The sequence below is a fragment of the Brachyhypopomus gauderio genome, chromosome 3, assembly GCF_052324685.1.
Source record: "Brachyhypopomus gauderio isolate BG-103 chromosome 3, BGAUD_0.2, whole genome shotgun sequence".
In the NCBI taxonomy this organism is placed as follows: domain Eukaryota; kingdom Metazoa; phylum Chordata; class Actinopteri; order Gymnotiformes; family Hypopomidae; genus Brachyhypopomus; species Brachyhypopomus gauderio.
This window is the reverse complement of record NC_135213.1, coordinates 4,237,780-4,260,333: the sequence shown is the minus strand read 5'-3', so window position 1 is coordinate 4,260,333 and position 22,554 is coordinate 4,237,780. Positions and strand designations below refer to the sequence as shown.

Sequence of the window (22,554 nt, the reverse complement as noted above, 5' to 3'; positions counted from 1 at the left end):
TGGGGCAAGACCATTTAACGCCTTATAGGTTAACAGAAGAATTTTAAATTCAATTTGATATTTAATCGGAAGCCAGTGTAATACTGCGAGTGGGACTAATATGATCAAATTTTCTAGCCTTAGTTAGAACTCTAGCTGCAGCATTTTGAACAAGTTGTATCTTTTTTATTGACTGTTTAGAGAGATGGGGCCCAGTACAGATCCTTGTGGGACCCCATATTTTACCTTAGAATGCTCTGAGCATTCGTTATATTCAGCCTACAGCAGTTTAGTCCTGCCCACTTACATTGCAGTTCTCAGGTGTGTGCCCAGTTACCACACTGAACTCTACAGAGCATGCTCACCACAGCAAGTCACTCAGTATGCCATCACTGGGCTATGCCCGCCTTTGGACTTGATGGAAGCTTTATTCCGGCCCACTGCGGTCCTGTTTGATTAAGGGCTCTCCCTCCTCCCAGGTGCCAATGCGTCAGCTCCTGACCAGCTCAGCCTGGCCTTGGCCTGGAACCGCGTGGATATCGCCCGCAGCCAAATCTTCATCTACGGACAACAGTGGCCGGTAAGACCCCATCCTAGGCACCAGTCCAGGCCATATAATATGATATGATATGATATGATATAATATGATATGATATGATATGATATGATATATGTCATTGCTACTGCGATAAAATACCTCACGATTCATTTCTTGTGACATGTGCTACCATTAGCACTTCTTGACAACTAACTAAATGCTTTATAAGTTAGCTGTCAACCAGTGTCTCAATATCAAATAAAAACTGCACAGAAATAGATAAACCCATTATTCCATTATCTTATGTATATTTTGACATAAGTTATATGTTTTTATATTAGTAAAGATACTAGTTAATATAGTAATCCTTCGAGACGGGGATTTATTTTCCCTGTTTTGGTGTTTTTTGCGATGTCGTACATGATCTCGTCTGCCTGGTGATGCTCTGGTTAACACACATATGTTGTGCAGGTGTTTGCACTTTTACCAATTACAGCATTAGCATGTGAATCAGCTCAAGTACAAACATTGTGTGGTGGCTTTTTAAGCTGCAGAAAATCAAGCCCATGTGCACAGCAGCCCCCCAACCCCACCCTCCAACCCCACACCCAATCCCGACCCCCCAACCCCACCATCCAACCCCACCCCACACAACTCCACCCTGCAACCCCCCGAATCCTAACACCCCCAACGCCACACTCCAACCCCACCCCACCCATAACCCCACCCCCACCCCTGTGTTTCTCACCTCTGCGGGTCCAGGTGGGGTCACTGGAACAGGCCATGCTGGACGCCCTTGTGCTGGACCGCGTGGACTTTGTGAAGTTGCTGATCGAGAACGGCGTCAGCATGCACCGCTTCCTCACACTGTCCCGTCTGGAGGAGCTATACAACACGGTACACGCACACACACACACACACACACACACACACACCTAGAGGAGCTTTACAACATGGTACACACACAAACACACACACACACATACACACACACACACACACACACACACCTAGAGGAGCTGTACAACATGGTACACACACACACACACACACCTAGAGGAGCTGTACAACATGGTACACACACACACACACACACACACACCTAGAGGAGCTGTACAACATGGTACACACACACACACCTAGAGGAGCTGTACAACACGGTACACACACACACACACACACACACACACACACACACACCTAGAGGAGCTGTACAACATGGTACACACACACACACCTAGAGGAGCTGTACAACATGGTACACACACACACACCTAGAGGAGCTGTACAACATGGTACACACACACACACCTAGAGGAGCTGTACAACATGGTACACACACACACACCTAGAGGAGCTGTACAACACGGCACACACACACACACACACACCTAGAGGAGCTGTACAACATGGTACACACACACACACACACACACCTAGAGGAGCTGTACAACATGGTACACACACACACACACACACACACACACACACCTAGAGGAGCTGTACACCATGGTACACACACACACACCTAGAGGAGCTGTACAACACGGTACACACACACACACACACACACACACACACACACACACACACACACACCTAGAGGAGCTGTACAACATGGTACACACACACACACCTAGAGGAGCTGTACAACATGGTACACACACACACACCTAGAGGAGCTGTACAACACGGTACACACACACACACACACACACACACACACACACACACACACCTAGAGGAGCTGTACAACATGGTACACACACACACACCTAGAGGAGCTGTACAACATGGTACACACACACACACCTAGAGGAGCTGTACAACATGGTACACACACACACACCTAGAGGAGCTGTACAACATGGTACACACACACACACCTAGAGGAGCTGTACAACATGGTACACACACACACACCTAGAGGAGCTGTACAACATGGTACACACACACACACACACACCTAGAGGAGCTGTACAACATGGTACACACACACACACCTAGAGGAGCTGTACAACACGGCACACACACACACACACACCTAGAGGAGCTGTACAACATGGTACACACACACACACACACCTAGAGGAGCTGTACAACATGGTACACACACACACACACACACACACACACACACACACACACACCTAGAGGAGCTGTACACCATGGTACACACACACACACCTAGAGGAGCTGTACAACACGGTACACACACACACACACACACACACACACACACCTAGAGGAGCTGTACAACATGGTACACACACACACACCTAGAGGAGCTGTACAACATGGTACACACACACACACCTAGAGGAGCTGTACAACATGGTACACACACACACACCTAGAGGAGCTGTACAACATGGTACACACACACACACCTAGAGGAGCTGTACAACATGGTACACACACACACACCTAGAGGAGCTGTACAACATGGCACACACACACACACACACACACACACACACACACACACACCTAGAGGAGCTGTACAACACGTTAGCGCCTCCCAAACACCCCGGGCTCACCTGCACCTGTGAAGCAGCCCACAAGCATTCAGGACATCCAGCACATTCTCATTAGCTCATCAGTCTCTTGGCTCTGTACAGTGCAGCTCTATCTCTGTGTTACACACCACAATGTCCTGCCTGACATGGCCACTATCAGATTAGCATGTGTGTAATGAGCAGCAATTTTTATCTTTTAATGAGAGGACAACAGATTCTCTGTGTGTTTAGACTTCACGGGCAGGATTTACAAATGCTAATTAATTTGTCCTCTTCCTTGGGGAAATGGTTACGGTGTTATGTGTTTGTTTTGGCTGTGACAGAGGCATGGACCATCCAACACCCTATTTCACCTCGTCAGAGACGTGAAAAAGGTATGAAAGCGTGCAAGTGTGTGAGGGGTGTATGTGCATGATGGAGCGAACGAAAGAGTGTGTGTGTGTGTGTGTGTGTGTGTGTGTGTGTGTGTGTGTGTGTGTGTGTGTGTGTGTGTGTGTGTGTGTGTGTGTGTGTAAGTAGGTGATAGAACCACACAGATTAGCTTTTCGTTGCACGTTTGGGGAAGTCCTTCACCCTGCAGGCAGTACACCACCTTCCATTCCCCGCTCGAGGGTGGTGTCACCCAATCACACACCTCCTCCATCTGTGCAGCAGGTCTTTCTTCTCAACGTTCAGACGCCTCTCGGCAGGGCACATCCTGCCGTTCCTGCCTCTCTGACTTCTGGCTTCTCGAGACAGAAAATCTCACTGTCCTAATTAGACTATCCAGTCAGTGCCAAGACTTTATAAAAAAAAACTTTATGCTTAATCATTTTGCCTGTAGTTGCTAGTTTGATGGGCATTTATAATGTTGGCCTGGTTCTCTGTTAGGATTGCAGTGTGCACTGTGATTGGGTGAGATCTTGACATCAGCTCTGTGATTGGGTGAGATCTTGACATCAGCTCCATACTCTGGTCATCCTGCCAATTTGACTCCTTGGGAAAAGAATAGGAGATTTTACAGTAAAATTGATGTAGCATGATTATCAGTGCAGGGTAAAAGGTTCCCATAAAAGAAACTCAATGTTGATTAAATATTGATATTCATCACTTATTAACTACAAAACCTGCACCTGCATTTGGTAGCATGTAATTAGAAACATCTTCCTTACAGGTGTCTTTTAAGAAGTTCATCACCATCATTAGTTACAGACTGATCATTCATCATCATCATCATCATCATCATCATCATCATCATTCATCATCATCATCATCATCAGATACAGATTATCATTGGTTATAGACTGGCTATCCTCGTCATCATTAGTTACAGACTAATCATTGGGTACAGACTGATATCTTCATCATCATCATCAGTTACAGACTATTCATCATCATCATCATCATCATCAGATACAGACTGTTGCCATAAAGAGTTTGTCAGACACCCTTATCTGCACATCACTTGCATTCAGATCATGTGGGCGGAAGCCTAAACTCGGCAGTGACACCAACACCACTGACGTAGACATGCCAACACATAGGCTGTAGTCTCTGAATATACATCTTTAAATAAGGTTCAATAATGCTTCTAATAATTGCATTTGTGAGCATATGAAACACTGGGGATTTTGCTTTGGAGTTTTGCCATGTGTTATGGCATTGTGGGTAAAGTAACAAGCTCTAATGGTTGGCTTGGCTCTGACAGCCATGGACATGTTGAGCGTTCGCACTGCAACCTGATGAAGAGTTCAGGTGGTTCTGTAACGCAGTGGTGCACGTCCACCTGTCTTCTATCAAACTGTGTGCTGTTTGTGAGGTTTCGGTGTAATAGTGTCTTCAGCCGCACTCAGCAAAGTGGTGCAGCTTCAGTAAAGGGAGAAATGTGGCCTCTCGATAGACGTGTGAAAAAAAAAACGTCGGAATGTGAACACCAATCAACAGAGATATGGACAATGTCAACAGAAATATGAACGTCAATGGAAATTAGAACAGCATCGGTGGAAACGTATCCATCATGAACAGAAATGTGCGTCATGTCAATACAAATGTGTCTATCATATGTAGAAATGTCTCCATTATCAATAGAAATGTGTCCATTATCAATAGAAAGGACACCGTTGTCAATACAAAGGTCAACATTGTCAATAAAAAGGTCACCATTGTCAATAGGAATGCGTCTATCATCAGTACACGTGTCCAATGTAGGTATCTCCTGTTTATGGTCATGTACCCCTCTCCTACAGATCTCACTCTGTCTTTCCTTCTTCCACCACCATCTTCATCCTCTTTTCTTCCAATCTTTCTCTCCTCCCCCTTTCCTTACTGCTATGCCCTAAGAGAGCAATGTCCTGTTCGGCCCTGTACGCACCAAAGGTCAACTTTACCCTCGCCGTGACCACACACTTCTACAAAATCTGATTTCCTCATGGTGTTCTAAGATGGCTATGATGGCGAGGTCATTAGCAGCACTTAATACCTCTTCTGAGGCTAATGCGCTAGCTCAGATCTGAAGCGTTAGTGAACGCCGTGCTTGGTTTGGTTTCGGGCGCTATGCAGATTTCTGTTTCTAGTTGAGTGTTTGTTTTTTTTTAGCATGGTCTTTGTGCCTTTAGCGGGGTGTTTGTATTTTAGCCTGGTGCTTGTCCATTATCGGGGCATTTGTGTATTAGAAGGTAGCGTTTCAGTTTCTTTTCTGTGTGGGTGTTTCAGCTGGGTATCTTTGTATTGCTGAGGTGTTTGTTGGTGTTAGTGGGGTGTTAAGACACTGAAGCCACACTCCGTTGTCATTTTGTCTCACTGACCTTGTGTGTTCTTTCCAAGCAAGAGTATCCAGGGTTGAGTTGGATCTACCTCAAGGTGAATCAGCCAACACCAACTTCAACTTCAACTTATCTTCATAGTGTTTTAGCAGCACATCTCTTTGTGTGTGTGAGTGAGTGTGTTTGAGTGGCCTGGATCTATGAATCATGTCCGATGTTGATGTTTCCTATCTCTGGCTTTGAGAGTTCACTCTCGCCATGAGTAAAATGTCTTCTTGTCCAGGGTAACCTTCCACCTGACTACCGGATCAGTCTGATTGACATCGGATTGGTCATTGAATACCTGATGGGTGGAGCTTATCGCTGCAACTACACACGCAAGAGATTTAGAACGCTCTACCACAATCTCTTTGGCCCTAAGAGGGTAAGTTGTTTTGTTTGTTTACTGAGCTGTCTTACATATGTCTCCACAGCATAAACTACACAGTATGAAAAGGATTTTGAATGCCACGCTTCACAAAACACCCTAAATGCATAATACACCTTTTATAGAACTAGAAGGAACGTGCCTAAGCTCTCAACACAATTCACAAATCCTGTTGAGAGCAGCGACCCCCACCCGCCCCCACGCGATGCTTCACCTACACACAACCAAACTCAATCTCCCAGCAGGCCAAGCGAAGAAACTATCCGAAGACAGGCGCCAACGCGGATCAGAGATCGAGCGTGGAGGGAATTACATACGCTCTGGCATGCTCACGAGTACATAGCTGGGAAAAAAATAAAGAGTTGGCACGCTTCGGAGGTGGGAGGGTTCGGGGAGGGGCGGAGTTTCCCTCAAAGTCAGTCGTGTTGATGAGAGTCGGCGGGTGAATCAGTAGCATCAACAGATGCCGCGTGTGGAGCCGGTGGGGGGAGCCGTGTGGGTCTTCAGCGCAGCTCAACCTCTGGGGACAGAGAGGAAGAGGAGGACGAGGAGAAGATACAATGGCCGGGATCCATCCCTGCACTGCTAGGGGAATGTTGTGGTGTTTGTACAGCCTTGGGTGTGTGCATGTGTGCATATGCTCCGGATCACGATTGCAAGAACATTTTGTTCTTTCAGCAAGGCATGCATGCACATACACACACACACACACACACACCAGCATCAAACATATAAACGTATAGACAGGTTGTACAAGTGTTAAACGCCTAAAATAGACAGACACGTGAAGATCAGGAGAAGGGAGGTGATCCAGATTCCTCCTTGTTCAGCTCCCTGCACACACACACACACCAGCTCATCCACTCATTATACATGCATGCCCTGCTTTGAACACATGCACCTCGCCTTAGCGCACACACACACACACACACACACACACACACACACACACACACACACACACACACACACACACACACACACACACACACACACACACACACACACACACACACATGCTCTATGTGTTTGAGCATGCATGTGCTTCGGAGGTCTTAAAATGGAGATGAATACAGTGAGTGTATCTGGTGGACTTCCTAAATGCCACTTTCTGTTCTCATTATTCATAGCCAAAGGCCCTGAAGCTGCTTGGAATGGAGGTAAGTGTGTGTGCTTCTGTGTGCCCACTCCCGACGCTGAAAGGAGCCGTGTAATAATATTTCCCGCTGTTTTGAAATGCCAACCCACATAGCATACGGCGGGAGATCACTGAGATGTTTTGCTCACATTTTTTCGCATGCGTGAATGCAGAAGTGATTTTCTTAAACAGCTAATAAACTTTCTGTGTGTCTTTATGGCTTTCTTCAATTTCTCTGATTTGGGCTTGAGGGTTCCTCCGAGTTCCTCTGAGGTCCTACGTGTTTGTTAAGCGAACGCGTCCACGGAGTGCCGTTTCCTCTGTGTAACAGGACGACATGCCGATCCGGCGAGGACGGCAGAAGACGACGCGGAAGCGCGAGGAGGAGGTGGACATCGACCTGGACGACCCAGAGATCAACCACTTCCCTTTCCCCTTCCACGAGCTGATGGTGTGGGCGGTGCTGCTGAAGAGGCAGAAGATGGCGCTGTTCTTCTGGCAGCACGGGGAGGAGGCCATGGCCAAGGCGCTGGTGGCCTGCAAACTGTGTAAGGCCATGGCGCACGAGGCCTCGGAGAACGACATGGTGGAGGACATCTCACAGGAGCTCAACCACAACTCCAGGTGCATTGTGGGGTCTGAGCACAGCAGTTTGACCTTCTCAGGCGTTGACCCCAAGGGCTTGTGCCTTGGTAACACATCTCTCTTTTTTTGGTGTACCATCGACTTTGTCCTGTGGTAACACCCACTTTGCCTACTGGTAACTCCAATCTAATTTCTTGGTAACACCAATACATTATTCCTGATTTTAAGGAGGATTACTGAATAAAAATAGCAATTGTTACTAGTATGTATGTCATGTCCTTATCCAAAAGTAACCCCTTGGGGTGGTAGCATTGAAAGAAAAGCTTGTGCCAAATCATTATAAAATTAAAAAACCGTTGACTGACCACAGAGCCTCACTGCCTTTAAAACACCCTTTGGAATATATACACAGATTAATCACCGCGAGCGTTTCTACATATTGCGTAAGTATGTGCGAGCATACGCACGTCTGGCTCTCACCCACCTCCCTTCCCCGCCCATTCCTGCCTCCACCAGGGAGTTCGGGCAGCTGGCTGTGGAGCTCCTGGATCAGTCGTACAAGCAGGATGAGCAGATGGCCATGAAGCTGCTCACCTACGAGCTGAAGAACTGGAGCAACGCCACCTGCCTGCAGCTGGCCGTGGCCGCCAAGCACCGCGACTTCATCGCCCACACCTGCAGCCAGATGCTGCTCACCGACATGTGGATGGGGCGTCTGCGCATGCGAAAGAACTCCGGTCTGAAGGTCAGGCGGCGTCACTGCTCTCGGGCCGCTCTCGGGCCGGGCCAGAGGGGGGAGAGAGGTTAACAGGCCCAACGGCAGGAGTCACTCACCCAACATTTGCTGCTCTAGGACCCACTAAGCTGACAGAATAACCCTGCCACATAGCAGGAGTAAACCATCAACATTGTGATAGCACGTCTCATACCCGTCTAACCCCTACATTATAAATGGACAAATCTTTTTGCACTTTTGGGGCAGAATTAGGCAGTAATATTTCTATTAAGTGAATATTAAGCTTAAAATTCCAAGTTTAATTCTGAATTAAGCACTAAAACCAAGGTGTACTATGTTTTATATGTAATACTCTGAACAATCAGCTGTCATTTTCTACAGTTTCCTGTTTTTCACGACTCACCTACAGGAGCTGTGGCTGACGTCCAATTCGTTCTGCACCACAGTTTTACAGTTCTGTTTACTCTCTCCTGTCTCACTCTGGCAGAGGAGTGCCCCTGATAGTTGTCCTATGGTAATACCCACAAAGGGTGTACAGTAGAGCTGATCTCACACTCTCAAACACCATGTGGTGTTACCCACGCAGGACACAGGGATGATCTCTCCTCATACACTCAAACTGCAGCTAGTTGTCATGTGGTGTTACCCACGCAGGACACAGGGATGATCTCTCCTCATACACTCAAACTGCAGCTAGTTGTCATGTGGTGTTACCCACGCAGGACACAGGGATGATCTCGCCTCATACTCTCAAACTGCAGCTAGTTGTCATGTGGTGTTACCCACACAGGACACAGGGATGATCTCGCCTCACGCAGTCAAACTGCTGCAAGGCGTCATGTGGCGTTACCCACACGGGACACGGTGCTGATTTCACACTGTCCACCTGCTGCTAGTCGTCCTGTGGCGTTACCCACACAGGACGCAGAGCAGATCTTGTCCCACATTCTCCAGCTGCCTCCACTTTAAGATAGAGATTTCCTCTTCCCTCTACCCCACCCAGATCTTCTTCCATCTGTTTTGATCTCTTTATTTTTCATTGCAGAGTAAATCTGTTACACATTGGGGAGCTCCCGAGAGTGTAGCATTTTGTCTTATAGCTATGAGATTATGCACTAGTTGAGCTCTGTTTTAACATAAGTAGTAATGTCTCAAGGGTTGGAGAAATTCCTGATAGGGTGCTTAATCAGTGTAGTACATAATGAAAAGTGTTATTGTTATTTGGTTCTTATGTGCTAACAAGTAAATGATCTAAAAGGAAGATGCTCTTCAGGCTGCTACTTGTTTCAGCCTGTGGGCCACTTCAGATGTTCTGGGTGCGTCTTCCCTTCTCCAGGTGATCCTCGGCCTCCTCCTGCCTCCGTCCATCCTGAGCCTGGAGTTTAAGAACAAGGACGAGATGTCCTACGTTCCGCAGGAGCAGGAGGCCTACCTGCAGGAGAAGGAGTCAGACGAGGTCGACAAGGTGGCCAAGGACAAGGACGATGAGGACATGGAGTTCACCGTAAGAGCATACTGTGAGGCGCAGTACAACTCCGTGGTGAGAACACCCACCTTAGCCCCGGTCATTAGCATTTAGGCTATCACACATAACACACATAGACACACACACACACACACACTTGCGTAACGCTGGCGACCAAAGTTGTGCCCCAAAATTTGGCCTCTTTTAAAATTTTTTAAAGCCATGGCCCCGCCCCCTTGAAATAATATGCCCCGCCCCTTCTTTGACTCTCCTCCCTGCTTTACCCCTATCCTCGTTGTCCTAGCAAAAACGTGTGGTCGTGGAGTTGTAGCGTGTCTCCGCCTGTCTGTCCGCTTGTCTGTCTGCCCGTGTGTCTCTTTGTCTGCCTGTCTGTGGTCGTCCTGTGCGTCTCCTTCTTTCAGCGACGGTCTCGTCTGAGGTACTGTACTGCCACAGATCGCTCCGTTTCCTCCCCGCTCATGCGGCCCCGCCATTGCTGCGCATGTCCACAGGGTGGCGTCCTCCTGCCGCTTCCTGCTCGCTGCTCCATAGCCGAAAACCCTTCTGTGCAAACGTTTGTGCAGAACGCAGAAGCTCCCGTGCAAACCTCTCTCTCCATTCACACGACCCACACAAACAACCGCCATCTCAAACTCTTTTGTTTGTCAACGATTGTCATGATTGCATTTGGGCGACAGGTCAGCACAAATGACTTATGGGTAATGAAGTCCAGAGAGCTCCAAGATGTGAGGAAGTCTTTTAGCATGGGACTTCACAGCCCAGAAATGCATTGGTGTCATTGTGCTAACCTGCACAATTCTGCTTGGGGAGCTGAGGTTTTTCCTACCACTTGCCACTATGAATCTCTCAAAGATTTATAAGGTTATGACAGGGTGAAAACTGTATTGCAATTTCAATAAAATTTTGCAATTTCAATCCTACCAAATACTACGCAGATTTGCACAGAATAAAAATATAAAAGTTAAAATTGATAAATTTACACACCTGGACAATGTTAGTGTCTCCATTACTTATTTCTTTAGATATATGATTGGTTTCATTGTTGGTTTCATCTACAGTAGAGAGGCAGGTTGGCTTGACTGTAGTGTCACAGGCGCTGACGCTACTGAATCAGTTAAATGGTTGCAATACAGTTGGGACACCATGTCTAAGACATCCATCAGTATGAGCTCCCACTCTCTGCTTAAGAATGTGTTCCAGGGACACATGGGAATAGCATTACAACTTCACCATTTCAGTTTCTGCTCTCTCTCTCTCTCTCTCTCTCTCTCTCTCTCTCTCTCTCTCTCTCGTGCTTTCTCTCTCTTTCTTCCACTCCATTTTACAGCAGTGTCATTAATGCCATGTGTCGTTTGTCTGAGAGCTCTCTCTGAATCCGCTACGGTATCTGAAGCTGCTACTGTCTGTCCCTTCTCCCCACTGCTCCCGCCTCTCTGGCGCCACCATCTGGTAGGCCATGCTGGGCACCGTCAGCTCCGAAGCGTCACGCAAGAAGACAGTGGAAGAGGTGCAGAGCCGTCACCGCCTGATCCCGGTGGGCCGCAAGATCTATGAGTTCTACAACGCCCCCATCGTCAAGTTCTGGTTCCACACGGTGAGGGAATCAGAGACCGATTAGTGTTACAGTGTAACAGTATGACCACGTCATTGAGCCACACGGTGTGTCATCCCTCCTGGATTAAGGTTAGAGGATGACAATGTCTGGTCATCTAAGCAAGGAATTGTACCGAAGGATCAGTAGAAAGTAACAGATTGCAGAATACCTACGATTTCAGGACAGCAGATTCACTCAGCGTTGAGCCCTCAACCTTTGTCATCGAGTAACATTCCATGCAATATTAAGCTCTATGGAGATAGATCGGATAAGGAAATGAATCGATAACACAACAGTCAATATCGTGAGTGAGACGTTTACGAGGTGAACAATTTTTTCAGTCGCCTTTTTTATTCCTATAAACTTTTGAACACACTTTTTCCGTAGTAGCACAACTCAAATCAGCCCAAAAGTTGAGGTGTCTCTTACCTCTTTCCGGAGCTGCTACTTCGTGTCTCTCTTTCTCCATCTCACTTGCTTCCTTCCCCTTCTTTTCTTTCTCTACTGCCTCGTTACTCCCGCCGGCCCACAGGGGTCGATAAACAGATCTGCGCTGAACTCTGTCGCTTGAGCGCCCCCACGGGCCTTTGGGCTCTCTGGTGGACACCAACAGACCGACACAATTCAAACAACCAGAGTTAACTAAGGCGGAGCGAAAAGATCTTGGTCTCGGTTTTTGGTTCTCTCGGCAGAACCGCAACAGTTTGGGCCAAGCCTCCGAAACCGTGTAACACGAAGAACAATAATAAATAAATAAACAAATCGTGTACACAGGGGTGGGTTTGACATGTTCCAGCCGTCGAGCGCGCGCCAAAGAGAAAGTAGGTCCCGTCTCGGCTCACGGTGTGTCAGGGGTTCTGACGAACCGGTGGAGCGCTCGCAGACGGAGCGGCGTAGACGTGGGCGGAGCGGCGTTCCTCACCAAACTTCAGCTCGCCACACTGTTACGTTACGCCTTTTTTTCTGTGAGGGAAACTTCTAGAAGTTGGATCAGCTTTGTGCTTTCCGTGTAATTACGTTCACGGGCACGGGAAGGGCGGAGCCTAATCCCTCACTCTGAGGAATTCAGCCACTGGATATGGTCTGGATCAGGGAACAAGCTCTAAATCACTGAAATTCAAAATACAGCTCTGAGGTCATATATAATTATAATATACCATCTAGCAAAGGACGTGGAGACAGCTGTTCATTCAACTGGACCACGAATATCTGCGCTATAATTAGTAATGAAATGAATGAAGATATAGACACCTATAAAATACATAAATCTACTATGAAATTTTGCTCTATATGAATGTACTATAAATGCATCCCTCACCCACACACAGACACACATTGCAAAAGTCGTTTGATCCTCCTGCACACGGATCTATCGTGTAAATTTTATGTTGACTAGAAAGCAGCTATCAATTCAGCCCAGATTAAAATGAATTACAACCAGGATTTTAGAAGAGAAAGGAGTGAATACAGAGAGCATGTAGAACGAATGCAAAACAGATAACGCAAAAAGAGGTCAGACAACATCTGACCCATTTCTTTAAGAAAACAGGTGAGCCTGAACTGTGACGAACAGTAAATATGTTGTAGTTACCTGAACTAGCAATTAGCTTAGTTTGCGGTCATTTCTCAAAAAACAAGCAAAAAAAAAAAACAGGGAATAAAGGAAGAGGAATATCTTTCAGTGCAGGAAGTTAAAATGTTTAAATTAAGTAATGCAACAGGCAGTATTTCCGCTGTCATAAACAAACGAAGCTGCTCAGCCCAGCAGCTATTAACTTGTAAAACGCGCGCTTCAGACGCGCCCACATCCGCGCTGAGGGAGAACACACAGGCCCCTCCCCCTCGCCTCGTGTTCAACCCTGAATCCAGCCAACCACGTAAAGGAACATGTCATTATTAATACATTAGCTATATATGATATAGATAGATATATTTATGAACAAATGTTCTTAAGTGAAATATTTTTGGGGGGGGGGGGGGGGTGTACTGCTCTGCCTGAGCCCCAAATTTGGTTCTCTGCCTCTGAATACAACTGAGGGCAGTTTTTACTGTGCTGCAACATCGATGGTTGGTTAATTTGTCAGTGATTCATATGTGCTAAAGCATTTGAAGTCTTCTCAGTAAAGGTATCTCCCCACACCTCAGTGATCCCTGGACTTCATTTCCCACGTGTCTCCTTGTCCTTTCTGCAGATGGCCTACGTGGGCTACCTGATGCTCTTCAACTACATCGTGCTGGTGAAGATGGACCTCTGGCCTTCACCTCAGGAGTGGATCGTGATCGCCTACATTTTCACCAATGGCATCGAGAAGATGAGGGAGGTGAGCGTGAAGGTGGTAGTGGGGGAGGGAGTGTTTCAGCCCGGGTGGGGGAGGGGGCGTTTCAGCCCGAGTGGGGGAGGGAGTGTTTCAGCCCGAGAGGGGGAGGGAGCGTATCTGCCCGGGTGGGGGAGGGGTGTTTCAGCCCGGGTGGGGGAGGGGGCGTTTCAGCCCGAGTGGGGGAGGGAGTGTTTCAGCCCGGGTGGGGGAGGGAGCGTATCTGCCCAGGTGGGGGAGGGGTGTTTCAGCCCGGGTGGGGGAGGGGGCGTTTCAGCCCGAGTGGGGGAGGGGGCATTTCTGCCTGGGTGGGGGAGGGGTGTTTCAGCCCAGGTGGGGGAGGGAGTGTTTCAACCCATTTGCCTGCTGCCTCGATTAGCACTGCCTCGGTCGTAAACACCCAAACCTGTTGTGCTGTTTTACTTTGGTTATTCGTTCCTCCTGCCTTTCAAAGCTGAATTCCAAACACGTTTTTATCTTGTAGCTACAACCTACAGGGACCCCTTTTACAATCTTCTTTGAGATTGACCACATGTAAACCAAAATCGTAGCCCACCATGCTACCACATTACAGAAGTCAAATAAACCCATTGTCGTGCCTACAGGAACTTCGGAAGCTCAGAAAAGCAATAAAAACTGTGTAGGAACATGCAGATTGGGAGAGGTGGGGCAGCTCAAATCCTCCACCTTGGTCAGGAATTTTCCTTACTGCATTTAGGAGGTCCACTAACACATATGCCCCCTCCACCGTAACCAGTTATTTAATCCAGCCAAACAGTTCCTCTCCCCACCTAAACAGTCTGTTTATTCTCTGTACCTGCTATGCTTGAAGTCATCGTAAGAGAATCTTCAACATAAGAGAATATTTGGATTACAGTGCAGCTTCACTGCCTCAACTTGTCCAAAATGACGTTTTAGCTGAGATGTTGTGCTATGCCAGCAATTTTAGATTTGCTAAATCCCTGGGCTGTTTTCTCCATGGAGACCTGATTAAGATGCTACTTTGAGAAGTATGTTCTTCTTTACTGCTCTTCCAAGAGTAGACCTACACTGCCCCCTACTGGCAATTAACCCAATGTACTCTTAGAAGTATTTTATGTGAATTCTATTTATTACATTAAAAGCTGTAGTGGTGAAATAATAAAAATAGACATAGAAGCTATCTATCTCTCTCTCTCTCTCTCTCTCTCTCTCTCTCTCTCTCTCTCTCTCTCTCTCTCTCTCTCTCTCTCTCTTCACACACAGATCCTGATGTCAGAGCCCGGTAAGGTACTGCAGAAAGTGAAGGTGTGGCTACAGGAGTACTGGAACGTCACTGACCTCATGGCCATTCTCATCTTCTCCATTGGCATGGTGCTCCGCCTACAGGACCCGCCCCTCATGAGTTATGGGCGGGTCATCTACTGTGTCAATATCATCTATTGGTACATCCGCCTGCTTGACATCTTCGGAGTAAATAAATACTTGGGGCCCTACGTGATGATGATTGGCAAGATGGTGAGGCCTTTTATGTTATCAGTTCATCAGTAATGATTTCAAATGTGCAGTGCGATGTATTTTACCGTCTTTTACAGTGTACAGTACATGCGATAAGTCTTGCTTTAGTCTTGCTAAAAGTTTCTAAAAGTTCATAACTTTATCCAGGTGTATCTCATTTTCACTATCACCACCTCCCTTTTTTCCTCTCCTCTTTCCCTTAATCTTTTATTCTCGCTCCCTCTTTCACTCTCTCTCTCTCTCTCTCTCTCTCTCTCTCTCTCTCTCTCTCTGTCTGTCCGTACAGATGATTGACATGATGTATTTTGTGATCATCATGTTGGTGGTCCTCATGAGTTTTGGGGTGGCGAGACAGGCCATCCTAAACCCCAACGAGGACCCATCCTGGATGCTAGCACGCAACATCTTCTTCATGCCCTATTGGATGATCTATGGCGAGGTCTTCGCCGATCAGATCGACCGTAAGCCAGCCGCCTGACCTGCAGAACGGAACAGAGCCCACAGAAAGCATGGTTTTGATGTGTTGGAAGCTACAGCCATATATGTTTCATGATAGGACCGTTTTGGATCTATCAAATTCCTGATAGCGCATATAAAGTGGGGAAAATAAGTATTTGAACACCCTGCAACTTTGCAAGTTCTCCCACTTAGAAATCATGAAGGCGCCTAAAATTTTCATCTTATGTGCATCTTAGGAGACATAATCTAAAAAAAAAAATCCAGAAATCACAATGTATGATTTTTTTATAATTTATTTGTGTTACTGCTGCAAATAAATATTTGAACACCTGCCAGTCAGCAAAACTTCTGGCCCTCAAAGACCTGTTAGTCTTTGCACCTCCACTACACTTATTCTAAATTAGAAACACCTGTTTGATGTCGTTAGCTACATAAAGACACCTGTCCACCCCACATAATCAGTAATACTCCAACTACTAACATGTTAAATATGACTGTCAATCTCCCTCACATTAGGGCTTCATGACAGATCTCACCTCATGGTGTAGCAGTGATCCTAAGAAAGGTGAGGAATCAGGCCAGAACTACACGGGACGAGCTGGTCAATGACCTGAAGAGAGCTGGCACCACTCTATTAAGTAGAAGATGACGGGGGTCATGTATTGTGAGATTTTGGGGAAACACCTCCTTCCCTCAGTTAGAGGATTGAAGATGGGTCGTGGCTGAATCTTTCAACATGACAATGACCCAAAGCACACAGCCAGGATAACCAAGGAGAGGCTCCGTAAGAGGCATTTCAAGGTTCTGGAGTGGCCTATCCAGTCTCTAGACCTAAACCCTAGCGAGCTCAAAGTCCGTGTTTCTCAGCGACAGCCCAGAAACCTGTCTGATCTGGAGAAGGTCTGTGTGGAGGACTGGGCCAAAATCCCTGCTGCTGTGTGTGCAAACCTGGTGAAAAACTACAGGAAACGTTTGACCTCTGTAATTGCAAACAAAGGCTACTGCACCAAATATTAACATTGATTTTCACAGGTGTCCAAATACTTATGTTCAACAGTTACACACATAAATTATTTCAAAGTACACGCACCTAAGATGAACATTTCAGACCCTCCATGAGTCTCTAAGCGAGAGAACTTGCAAAGTCGCAGGGTGTTCAAATACTTATTTTCCTCACCGTATATACATATATATACACATACTGTATGTATGTATGTATATATACACACTATATAAAAACCTCAGGTTTCTCTGTGACGCAGTGGATGTTCGCACTTTTGTTGATTTACTAGAAGCTCACAGGTGTCATAACCTGTGAAGACAGACCAGAGTGACTCTAATGAGTCTCAGGGAGCCATTCATTCCTTTGACAGTTGCTCTTGGAAACGAGGGTTTCTCACAGAGTCGCTGGATCTGAGGTTACAGGGTTTCTGAAAGATATGGCAGCCACCCGCACGCATCAGTACACACACAGCCGAGGCGCACACGAGGTGTTTTATGAAAGAAAAAAGATTGTCTGTGTGACACAGGAGGAGAGTGGCTACTGGTTTAGACAGGGAAGAAAAAATGATTTTATTGGGCTAGAGATGGTGTCACACTTGGACAAGTCCCTGCTCATGTGAGGGACTGTGAAAGCGTTTCTGACCCAGTCTCTGGTACCTGATCGGGAATGAAGACAAAAACACACGGTCCTTAATATTGTGTTTTAGAGAGAAACATAAGTTGTAATCATGAAAACCTGAAGAGATGGAATGGGAGTCTCATGTAGGTTCCCCCAGATGTGGTGGGCCAGGAGCCCAGGAGAACCAGGGCCTGGAAGAATGATGCAGTCACTGACCAGTGCACTCGTTCACGGTCAGACGACAAGACGGACAGAAAACTGGACAGCTTAGAGGATTCAGTCATGGCCTGCCAGCCACGCCAATTCTCACTGGAGTACCTGCTCCACAACTACACTGAAGTGGCTACACGGACTACAACAGCAGAATAAAACCAGGATGGTTTACTAGCTGGTCCACCCGTTGAAGGATGGTTTGCCACTTGAGTCTTGATTTCCCCAAGGTTTCTTCCTTAAACCCCAAGGGGTTTTTTCTCAGGGATCGGGACCTACACATTTGTAAAGATGCTTCGTGACAATGTGTTGTAAAAAAAAAAAAAGCATGCTAAATAAATTTACATTAGCATTGATGGGGTTTGGAGGTTGTACAATATGAAAAAAAGTATAAACTGAAGAGTAAACAAAAATCGACAGCGTTCACGTTGTTCCAACAGTTTTTGTAGGGTCATACTTCTATGACATCATAATGGTTAATTTAAGAAACAAATTCTTCAATTCTTCTCTGCAATTGAGATAAAGGCTGATCAGACGTTTTGGTTTTCTTGCTCTCCTCTATAGATGTTTGAGTTTTCTTCTTCCGTCTGACATGTTTCAACGCTAGTTAGCAGCACCTCATATTTTGTAGAAGCAAAGTGGATAATTTGATGTTGCCATAGAGACAGCGTGACCTATCCCCCAATTATAAATGCATGTGTGGCCCATCACCTGTCAAGCAAGGCTTATTGGTAGACACCTTTCTCCTGAAATGTAATGTAGGCTTCAGGTGTGTTTAACAAAGTGCTTCTTCTTTTCTCTTTAATGTAACTAAGGCAAAGAAAGGTCCTCTCCTAGTCTTGGATTAAACTTAGGACAGATATTACGAGTTTACCGAACACCAGTGAAGTTTGGGACATCTCTGGAAAAGGCTGTTGTTCCAAAACGAAGGCTAGGATTTTAAAGAATATTCCAGGATTTGTTACCTTATCTCTGTCTGCCAAAGCTGTAGAGCATGGTCAGTTATGGTCTGTCATCCTTCTTTTCTAAATACAAGGGAAATGTCCCGAGATTATTGTCCATGCTAATCACCTTTGTGACACAGGCAGGGTTGAGATTGGTTTGAAAGCATTGGAATACCAATCAGCCGGCCTAAATCTTAGAGGTTTGTTGACCTTTTTTGGTTAGAAAGTTTTTGGTTGCTCCTAGGTTTCCCTTATTCCTGCAACAAGCCCCTGATTCCCACAGAACTGTTCTGTACCTCCTTATGTCTAGATCTTGGCAGCATAGAGTTGAGTGTAGTAGCCATTATTCACAGTACAGAATGTATGTTGTTCTGTGTGTGTGTGTGTGTGTGTGTGTGTGTGTGTGTGTGTGTGTGTGTGTGTGTGTGTGTGTGTGTGTATGTGTATGTGTGTGTGTGTGTGCGCGCGCGTGCGTGCGTGCATGCGACAAGTGGATGGCCCAAAGGCGAGAGCTGAAATAACACTGTGGTTCTTTGTTTCAGATGTGAATAGTAGGAAACTACAGAACAGGCTGAATGAAAAACTCTGGCCGGTCGAAAATTACATTCGAGCTCAAGGAACTGGGCGTAGCAGTGGTCCATCCCACATAGGCAATTTCAAATATACATATAAATTAATCTATATTTCCATAAGAGTGCCGTTACCAGCGCCATTCCAGTATCACCGCCATGCCATGCTCAGGTCTCCGTCTCTCCCCGTAGGGGACGGCGGGACTGACACTCGTGCACAGGCACTGCACGGCAAATTAATGCGCGTTTCCATGCTGGGGATTCTCGTTAGTTCCCGTTTCCCGCACTAAGTTGTCAAAAAAAGAGACGACAGGTCAGACTTACGCCTCTGATCTCTGTCATGGAAACCTGATTACGCTGAACCCATCCGCGACGCTCCATCTCCGCTGAATGACTGTAGCGCTACGCGGTGTGAGCCGCACACCGACAGCAATGCTGCCATTCATCCTAACATACTTACAGACTACTGAACACCTGCCTCACCTGACCGCATCAGACCGGGCTGAGGATGCTTATAGATACACACTAGTACACACGCGAGTCTGCGCACAGGCTACAAATTATAATGGTGCTCCATTTTTATAGTTTTGATGTTGTCCTTGTATATATTATGATTTGGTAAAATAATTCCTATTTTGTGAAAGGTTTGCTTAAATATATTATATCATTTTTAAAAATGCATACATTTGTATATTATGATTATGTAGGTTACACAGTGTGTTTGGCGCAAAAGTCGGCACAATTATGTCCCCTCAAAACCCTCCACACATTTGTCACCTCTTCTCATCAGCAAATGTTTTTTCATGTGGTTCAGTTGTCAGAGTTTTTTTGACAGATACGAATTTCAACAATTCAGCGCAAAAGAAAAATTCCGATTTGAACGCAAATTTATGTTACTTCAGTTCTCTACCTTTGGGCTTCCGAGTGTGATTTACAATAAACGAAGGACTACCAGGATTTCAATCTCAGTTGATGCTGACTATCCTTTTATTGAAAGCCACAGCAACTGAACCATCCTTTATGGAAAAAACGTACAATGTATTTTTAATACATTCTGCGCAATATCCAATCATCCTTTATAAGGCTGCAACACTTCTAAGTATCAATATATTTAAAACATTGGATGCATGTTTAAATATATTGGGGAATGCGATTGTACATAAAGAAATATATTGTGAAATATATGAGACACACACATTTCAGTGCGCATCGTTTCTCCATTTGGGTTCTCACTCCTTATCGCTCGTGTGAAGCTGCGTGAACCGAGAGCGATAAGAGAGTGATAGCGCGTCTCACGTCATTCCGGCTGTGGTTTCTGTGTCTGTATCTGTGTGTCTGTTCGTTTCGTTGCTCGTTGGCTTTTGCGTTTGGCACGCCTTTGAAGTGTCTGTTGTCGGTGTCGTCCGGCGAACCGGGTCAAATGCTGATGAGCGCCGTCTCTCCACAGCGCCGTGCGGACAGAACGTGACCACGGAGGACGGCGCCATCGTGGCCCTGCCGCCGTGTAAGACCGGAGCGTGGATCGTCCCCGCCATCATGGCCTGCTACCTGCTGGTGGCCAACATCCTTCTGGTCAATCTCCTCATCGCTGTGTTCAAGTAGGGCCCGCTACGTGCTCCAGCTCTGGTTCTGACACATAAGCTATACCGTTCACCACCACTCGCATTCAAGGAAAAGGACATATGTCAGATATCACTGTTTTGTCAGATATTATTGTTTTTATGGTTATCATCTGTTATTCTGGTTGCCACCAGTCTCATAAAATACAGAATCGTCTTTTATTTGGCAAGTAAATGTTGCGTATTGTATTGAACCAATATGAGACGAGATTTGTTCTGTATTTCCATAAACGTTTAAAACATAAGTTCAGTAGAGTCCCACAGAGGTCAGCCAGTGGTGTCCCTGAGGAGCCATGGTGGGCGTGGCTCTGAGGAGCCATGATGGGCGTGGCTTTGAGCTTAAGGCCAGGGCAGGGTGGAGTCTCAAGATAGGGGAGGGTGGAGCCTAATGCCAGGGGAGGGTGGAGTCTAAAGATAGGGGAGGGTGGAGCTTAAGGCAAGGGGAAGGTGGAGTCTAAAGCCTGAATGTAATGTCTGGAATTACATGATTTTTATAGATATAGAAACACAAATGTATAAAACACAAAAGTCGTGTTTCCTCAGCAACACCTTCTTCGAAGTGAAGTCCATCTCCAACCAAGTCTGGAAGTTCCAGCGGTACCAGTTGATCATGACGTTCCACGAGCGCCCCGTGCTTCCTCCTCCCCTCATCATCTTCAGCCACATGACCATGGTCCTGAAGCACCTGTGCTGTCGCTGGAGAAAGCACGATGACGACGAGCGGGACTTTGGATTGAGTTAGTGTGACCCTGTGACCCCTCCACCACATCCTGACAACCCCTCTGTATTCACTATGCACTACATTGTGGCTAAAATAAATAGTGCTCAAAACTGTTTGCTTCTCAAAACTTTATAAAAGATTTTTTAAAAGATTTTTAAAAGTGTCTGAGAAACGTATGGTGCTCTCTTTTACCAGAACTCTTCATCACAGAAGATGAGCTCAAGAAAGTGCACGATTTTGAAGAGCAGTGCATCGAGGAGTACTTCCGAGAGAAAGACGACCGTTTCAACTCCTCCAATGACGAGAGGATACGTGTGACGTCTGAAAGGTTGGGATCAAACACCAGAATGACCTGCTTTAACTCGTGGATAAGTGTTTAACATCAGAAGCTTTATCAACCCATAATAAATCTACAATATCACTACTATTGTTAAGTTCAAATTTGCACTATCCTGACTGATTTAGCCACGTGAAGGTATGAACTCACCTCCAGCACGCTCATGTCCTCTGATATTAATGATTTAATGAACTCTTGAGAAGTGCTGATTCATGATTGAACAAATAGTTTCAGACCACAAAAAAGGCAAACAAAATACGTGACAACAGTAAAAATACAACAGCAAATGATGCACACATACAATGGATTTACTCAAAGGCCTATTTAAAAATATGCAACTTTAACTGCTCTTTAAAAGAATCAACAAACTGCAAGCTTCACAGAAATAATCGAGGTATTCCACAGTTATCACCCCTGCAAATGCTCCATCTCCACGGGTCTTTAGACGTGGCACGTGTAGAAGATCCAACATGGCACGTGTAGAAGATCCAACTCACCTGGTCTGAGAGAGCAAACACG

General features: G+C 46.1%; 1 protein-coding gene across 8 annotated transcripts in view; it reads left to right on the top strand.

The window, feature by feature from the left end:
* Nucleotides 1–22,554, top strand: part of trpm3 (transient receptor potential cation channel, subfamily M, member 3) — a 139,938-nt gene that overhangs the window by 110,745 nt on the left and 6,639 nt on the right. For 2 of the 8 annotated variants that reach the window (XM_076999007.1, XM_076999009.1), the window contains exons 10-25: nt 459–559; nt 1,280–1,414; nt 3,360–3,410; nt 6,061–6,201; nt 7,335–7,364; nt 7,674–7,966; nt 8,444–8,672; nt 10,000–10,167; nt 11,603–11,743; nt 13,936–14,064; nt 15,304–15,555; nt 15,842–16,016; nt 19,332–19,439; nt 20,806–20,956; nt 21,521–21,714; nt 21,894–22,026. In XM_076999007.1, coding sequence (XP_076855122.1) covers nt 459–559; nt 1,280–1,414; nt 3,360–3,410; nt 6,061–6,201; nt 7,335–7,364; nt 7,674–7,966; nt 8,444–8,672; nt 10,000–10,167; nt 11,603–11,743; nt 13,936–14,064; nt 15,304–15,555; nt 15,842–16,016; nt 19,332–19,439; nt 20,806–20,956; nt 21,521–21,714; nt 21,894–22,026 — 2,431 coding nt within the window. Of the gene's footprint in view, nt 1–458; nt 560–1,279; nt 1,415–3,359; nt 3,411–6,060; nt 6,202–7,334; nt 7,365–7,673; nt 7,967–8,443; nt 8,673–9,999; nt 10,204–11,602; nt 11,744–13,935; nt 14,065–15,303; nt 15,556–15,841; nt 16,017–19,331; nt 19,440–20,805; nt 20,957–21,520; nt 21,715–21,893; nt 22,027–22,554 lie in introns of those variants that run through there. The other 6 variants (XM_076999006.1, XM_076999008.1, XM_076999011.1 and 3 more) reach the window with 4 other exon arrangements.